Source organism: Elephantulus edwardii, unplaced genomic scaffold (assembly GCF_000299155.1).
Source record: "Elephantulus edwardii isolate Elephantulus edwardi_28Jun2011 unplaced genomic scaffold, EleEdw1.0 scaffold00159, whole genome shotgun sequence".
NCBI lineage: Eukaryota > Metazoa > Chordata > Mammalia > Macroscelidea > Macroscelididae > Elephantulus > Elephantulus edwardii.
Window position 1 is genome coordinate 4,674,042 of NW_006399909.1, and position 6,847 is coordinate 4,680,888.

The 6,847-nt window shown below is 43.1% G+C and overlaps 2 protein-coding genes across 2 annotated transcripts in view; both read left to right on the forward strand.

Annotated features, from left to right (window-relative positions):
- Positions 1-5,600, forward strand: part of LOC102864780 (taste receptor type 2 member 1-like) — a 126,079-nt gene extending 120,479 nt beyond the window's left edge. The window contains exon 3 of the mRNA XM_006895125.1: positions 5,468-5,600. Within this exon, the coding sequence (XP_006895187.1) occupies positions 5,468-5,600 (133 nt within the window). The remainder of the gene's footprint in view (positions 1-5,467) is intronic.
- Positions 5,601-5,612: 12 nt separating this feature from the next.
- The window catches only part of LOC102865178 (glutamine-rich protein 1-like), a 4,566-nt gene continuing 3,331 nt past the window's right edge, over positions 5,613-6,847 (forward strand). The window contains exon 1 of the mRNA XM_006895126.1: positions 5,613-6,842. Within this exon, the coding sequence (XP_006895188.1) occupies positions 5,613-6,842 (1,230 nt within the window). The remainder of the gene's footprint in view (positions 6,843-6,847) is intronic.

Consider the following 6,847-nt stretch of genomic DNA (forward strand, 5'->3'; position numbering starts at 1 on the left):
CCAATCCTGATGCTGCATTTCTCCTCATAGAGCCCAGCCTCCCAGATGATCTGTTCTGCATATAGGTTGAAAAGGTATGGAAACAGGACACATTCCTGGCATACACCCTTCCCAAATTTGAACCATGCAGTGATTCCTTGCTCTGTTCGGACAACTGCCTCTTGGTTCAAGTATAGGTTTCGTAGTAGCACAATCAAGTGTTCTGGTATTCCCATTCTTCTCAGAGTCAGCCACAGTTTGTTATGGTCCACACAGTCAAATGCCTTTGCATAATTAATGAAGCACAGATAGACATTTGATTGTACTTAGGTGAAATATATAGTTGGCAGTTGTCAGAATAGAGCAAGGAGCCATTGCATGGTTCAAAACTGCGATAGGTGTGTGTCAAGAATGTGTTCTCTCTCTATCTCTTTTCAATCTATATGCGGAACAGATTGTCCAGGAGACTGGGCTCAATGAGGAGAAGTGTGACAACAAGATTGTAGGTAGACTCATCAACAATCTGCGTTATGCCGATGACACAACCCTGCCTGGTGAATCTGAGGAGGACAGTAAGCACTTGCTGTAGAAGATCAGGGATTGCAGCCTGCAATATGGATTGAAGCTCAACATCAAGAAAACAAAGATTCTCACCACTTTGCCGATTGGCAGCATCATGACTACTAAGTTCCTAGCCCTGAGGCCTCTTCTAAATCTAGACTGCACATCTGACATGTTGAAGACTCCTCTACAGCACAACAACTCAAGGGAATCAATTCTTCCTCCATCATTAACGTAATTCTTTTTTTCGACTTCCTGACTGCTGGTGCCAAGCTTGTTGATTATGGAGCAGAGCAAGCTGTAATTTCTTATAACTTCGATCTCCTCTCCATCCATGATGTTATGCATCATAAATGCAGAGAGGTGAACAATGACTAATGAAGACAAAAACAGAAATTATGCTTTTTGATGCATCACGCATATCTGAGTGTCTAGACTGACATCGTTGCTCTTCAATACTCTGGAGAGGTTCCTGAGAGCTGATTTTTTTTCCCAGTGCAGTTTGTCTTTTGATTTCCTAGCTGCTGATACCAAGGCTTTTGACTGTGAAACCAAGAGAGCTGAAACTGTTAACAATCTCAATCTCTTCTCTATCAGTATTTTGCTGCCAATTGGCCCAATGGTGACAATTTTTGTCTTCTTGATATTAAGCTTCAATCCATATTGAAGGCTGAAGTCCTTGACCTTCTGATACAAACATCTCTTGTCCTGAGTTTTAGTAAGAAACATTTGTCATCTGCATAACAAACTTTGTTAATGAATCTTCCTCTAATCCTGATGCAACATTCTACCTCATAAAGCCAAGCCTCCTGGATGACCTGTTTTACATATAGTTTTTAAAGCATCACATAAAAGCAAGATCCTGCTGGAGATTATCCAAAAGAGACTGAAACAAGTACATCAACAGAGGAAAGGGAACCAAAACAAACTGGTCAATAAATCAAATTCACCAGCCATTCAGAGACATAAAGACATTCTTCTGTAAAGAAGTACAGCTGCAAAAATCCAAAAGAAGGCTGATTAGAATCAGAACATGTCCTCAAATTTACTACAACTCATATTGTCACTGAGTGCATCCCCTGAACAATGATGTTAAAACTAATCCCCTGTGAGGTGTTCTCCAGTTCATTAGTATATGTTGTTTGTTATTGTTAGGTGTCATTGAGTCAAGTATGGCCAATAGCGACCCTATGAACAACAGAACTGAACCCTGTTCTATCCAGTGTCATCCTCATACTTCCTGACACACTAACGCTCATTCTGGCACTCACTGTGTTAATCTACCTGGTCGAGGATCTTCCTCTCCTTAACAGACCCTCCACCGTTTCCAGCATCATGTCCTTCTCTAAGGAATAGTCCTACCTAGCACCGTGCCCAAAATATGTGAGGTGAAACTTTATCATTCTTTTCTCCGAAGAGCACTCTAGCTTTACCTTTTCTAAGATATGTTTGCTCTTTTGACAGTCTCTGGGACGTCCAGAACTCTTCACCTACACCACAGCTCAAAAATATCAATTATTCTGTCATCTTTAGTCATTTCCCAGCTCTCAGATGCACAGCAAGTGATAAGAAAGACCACAGGCTAAATCAAATGTACCTTACTCCTCAAACTGATGCCATTACTCCCAATAATTCACATTTTCCCCATGCAGTATGTCTCCTGATTTCCTGACAACTAGTACCAAAGGTATTAATTGTGGATCTAAGTAAGATTAAATTGTTGAGAGTTTTAATCGTTCCTCCATTTATCATGATATTGCCTACTGGTCTAATGGTTAGTATCTTTATTTTCTTTACATTGATATACAATCCATATTTAAGATTGTATTCTTTGATCTGCAACAAGTGCTGAGAGCATCAGGTGAAAAGTAAATGAGAAAATTTCTTCCAAGAACCTTATGCACAGAGGAAACTGAGTAATCCTTTAAAAAATTAAACTGATTCATCATTTTCAGAGATATTCAAAGACAAATCCATAAATCTCACACACGGTAAATCTCTTCAAATGCCCTCTCCATAAACTCTTTCTTTTTTAAGTGACTGTAATGATTAATTCTAACATGGACTCAAAATCAAGTATTGTAAATTGCAGAAACATAATAAATCTTTGATGTCTTAAAGGAAAGTTATCTACATTAATAATAACCCAAACCCAAACCAACACATATGAATGAAAAAAAGAAAACAAACCGACATTTTTTGGTATGTTTAAGTAGCTTAACTTTAACCTAATTGATTAGGGAATATACCAAGAATGTGCCTTTTATCAGAAATATTCCTGAAGTCCCATTTGGTTGACAGTTATAAAAATTGAGGTGAAGAGGAGTACGCTGTGTCTATTGAAAAGCTTAGAATATGAGTTCTCAGTAGGGGGTTTTGGTGTTTTGTTCCCCCCCTCCAGTTTTTGTTTTGTGTTTATGTATAAAAGAACATCCTTTGAATAAAAAGCATAATTTGAGGACCTCTTAAAAGTGTTTTATCATATATCAAGGATTGTGACACTGAGCTGACTACACTGAAAACTGAGGAAAATAATGGAAAGCACAGCAGAACCACATGACAGAAAAGTGGCAGTAGTATTGTACATCAGCAGAGAACTGCAAGAAGGCCAGGCTGGGTTTAGAAAGGGTCTTGGTACTAGGGATATTGTAGCTGATGTTAGATGGATCTTGGCTGAAAGCAGGGAATACCAGAAGAATGTCTGTGTTTCATTGATTATGCAAAAGCATTTGACTGCATGGATCATAACAAACTGTGGCTGACTCTGAGAAGAATGGGAATCCCAGAACATTTAATTGTGCTAGTGCAAAACCTGTACTTGGACCAAGAGGCAGTCGTCAGAACAGCAGGGCAACACTACATGATTCAAATTTGGGAAGGGTATACGCCAGGTATGTGTCCTATCTCCATACCTTTTCAACCTGTATGCAGAGCAGATTATCCGAGAGGCTGGGCTCTATGAGGAGAAGCGTGGTGTCAAGATTGGTGGAAGATCTATTAACCATCTGCGTTATGCAGATGACACAACCCTGCTCGCTGAAACTGAGGAGGACCTCATGCACTTGCTGCAGAGGGCCAAGGACTACAGACTTCAGTATGGACTGAGGCTCAATGTCAAGAAGACAAAAATTCTCACCACTCGACCAATCGGTAGCATCAGTATGGATGGTGAAGAGATTGAGATTATTCACAGCTTCAGTTTGCTCGGCTCCATGGTCAACACTCTTGACACCAGCAGCCTGAAAACAAAAAAAAATGTATTGCAATGGGAAAGTCTGCTGTTAGGGACCTCTCTAATGTACTGAAGAGCAACGGTGTCTCTCTGGAGACTAAGGTGCGCTTGATACAGGCCATGGTTTTTGCAATCACTTGTTATGCATCAGAGAGTTGGACAATGACTAGGGAGGATAGAAGGAGAATTGATGCCTTTGAGCTGTGGTGCTGGAGAAGAGTATTGAATATACCATGGACTGCCAAGAAAACAATCAGATTCATCCTAGAGACGGTTAAGCAGTCTGCTCCTTGGAGGCAAGGATTCTGGGGCTTTGTCTGACATACTGTGAACATGTTGTAAGGAGAGACAGGTCTTTAGAGAGGGACATCATGCTGGGTAGAGTAGAGGGACAGCGCAGGAGGGGAAGACCCTCTATGAGGTGGATTGATTCAGTGACTGGAGTAATCGGGATGGGTGTGTCAGGGGCAATAAGATTGGCACCGGATAGAGCAGGGTTTAGGGCTGTTGTACATAGGGTCGCTATGAGTTGCAAACGATTTGACGGCACATAACAACAACAACAACCCTATGCCAATCTTTTCTCTAACATATCTACACCCATTATTACCTCAGTTATTGAATCACTCCATCTCATCTAGAGAAGTCTTCTCTTATGATGTCCCTCCACCGTCTCAAGCATTAAATCCCTCTCCAAAGACTGGCCCCACCTTGCAGCGTGTCCATAGCATGCCAGATGAAGCTTAAGAATCCTTGCCTTTAAGGAGCAACCTGATACCACCCTCTCTAGGATGAACCTATTTGTACTCCTAGCAGTCCACGGTATATTCAATACTCTTCTCCAGCACCACAACTCAAAGGCATCAATTCTCCTTCTATCATCCCTCGTCATTGTCCAAATTTCTGATGCATAGCAAGGAACTGCAAAACTATGGCCTGTGTCAGGCACACATTAGTCTCCAGACTGATATTGTTGCTCTTCAGTACTTTGGAGAGTCCCTGACAGCAGACTTAAAATTCATCACCGTAGATTAATTTTGAGCCTATGGACAAGAAAATAAAAGCTACCCACCCTACCTGTCCTCATAAACTCTGGTGTTATAGTCAAGTGTTAACTGTATAGCTCCAAATGACAACTAATTCCAGTAACACACAAATATTTGTATGTAGTATTGTACAACCTTTTAGAAAGTAGTTTGTCTTAAAAGGTCTTGTATAATTTTCCATCTCAAAATACAATCCAATAGATAGACACTTACTTAAGTTGAGCAACTGATAAAAAAATTCTTATTTTCTGCTTAGGTTCAAAATGTGTATATGTAGTAATGGGTGTGTATGTGTGTAGATATGTACGTAAGTGTGGGTATTTATTCATAGAGCCCTATGCTTTTTACCCCATAATTTTGAATAATTATTACTGCTAAAATATTAAAAACAATGTAACTATTAGATAAAAACGACCCAAATTTAAGGGAGCTTGGGTGTCCTAGTGGCAAGAAGCTGTACTGCAATCCCAGAGGTATACAGTTTGAATCCACCAGATGACTTGCTGGAGAAGGAGAGGCAGTCTCCTCCTGTACCAGTCAGATCTGATTTGATGTACACACACACACACACACACACACACACAAACCTGAAACAAAACTATTAAAATTTAATCAAATCGACTTTTTTTGCAATACATTTACAATGAAGGTTGAGTAAACTTAGTCTCATAAGAAAAAAGCCTGTCCGTCTTGGAGCGGCGACTGCAGAACAGGGGCCCCGGGCAGTGCAGCGGGGCCGGCAAGCAGAACGGCGGCGGCGGCGACGTCGCCAGGAAACCTAAGGACTCTGCAATATGAATACTCCTTTGGAGAACACCATCTCCTTTGAAGAGTACATCCGAGTAAAGGCAAGATCTGTCCCACAGCACAGGATGAAGGAATTTCTGGACTCTCTGGCCTCCAAGGGACGAGAAGCTCTTCAGGAGTTCCAGCAGACAACTACCACTACCATGGTGTACCAACAGGGTGCGAACTGCACTTATACAGACAGCACTGAAGTGGCTGGGTCTTTGCTTGAACTAGCCTGTCCAGTCACTACCAGTGTTCAGCCACAAACTCAGCAAGAACAACAGATCCAGGTTCAACAACCACAGCAGGTTCAGGTACAGGTGCAGGTACAGCAGTCTCCACAACAGTTCTCTGCTCAGCAGCTCTCTCCACAGCTCACCGTTCACCAGCCTGCTGAGCAGCCCATCCAGGGCCAGGTGCAAATCCAGGGCCAGGCACCACAGCCAGCAACTCCTTCCATCCAGACTCCGTCTCTGCAGAGCCCTAGCCCCTCCCAACTGCAAGCTGCCCAGATCCAGGTGCAGCACGTTCAAGCAGCCCAGCAGATCCAGGCTGCAGAGATCCCAGAAAAGCATATCCCACATCAGCAAATCCAAGCTCAGCTGGTGGCTGGACAGTCTCTTGCTAGGGGTCAACAGATCCAAATCCAGACAGTGGGTGCCCTTTCCCCACCATCGTCTCAGCAAGGCTCCCCTCAGGAAGGGGAACGGTGGGTTGGCACAGCCAGTGTCCTCCAGCCAGTGAAGAAGCGCAAAGTGGACATGCCTATCTCTGTGTCCTATGCCATCTCAGGGCAGCCAGTGGCTACCGTGTTGGCCATTCCTCAAGGCCAGCAGCAGAGTTATGTGTCATTAAGGCCAGACTTACTGACAGTAGACAGTGCCCATTTGTACAATGCCACTGGGACCATTACTAGCCCTACAGGAGAAACCTGGAACATCCCTGTTTATTCTGCCCAGCCACGGGGGGACCCTCAACAACAGAGCATCACCCATATTGCCATTCCCCAGGAAGCCTACAATGCAGTTCATGTCAGTGGCTCACCTACAGCCCTGGCAGCCGTAAAGCTGGAGGATGACAAGGAGAAGATGGTGGGCACCACATCAGTAGTGAAAAACTCCCGTGAAGAGGTTGTGCAGATCCTTGCAAACTCACTCTTTCCAGCACAGTTCATGAATGGCAACACCCACATTCCAGTGGCTGTGCAGGCTGTGGCAGGCACGTACCAGAATACAGCTCA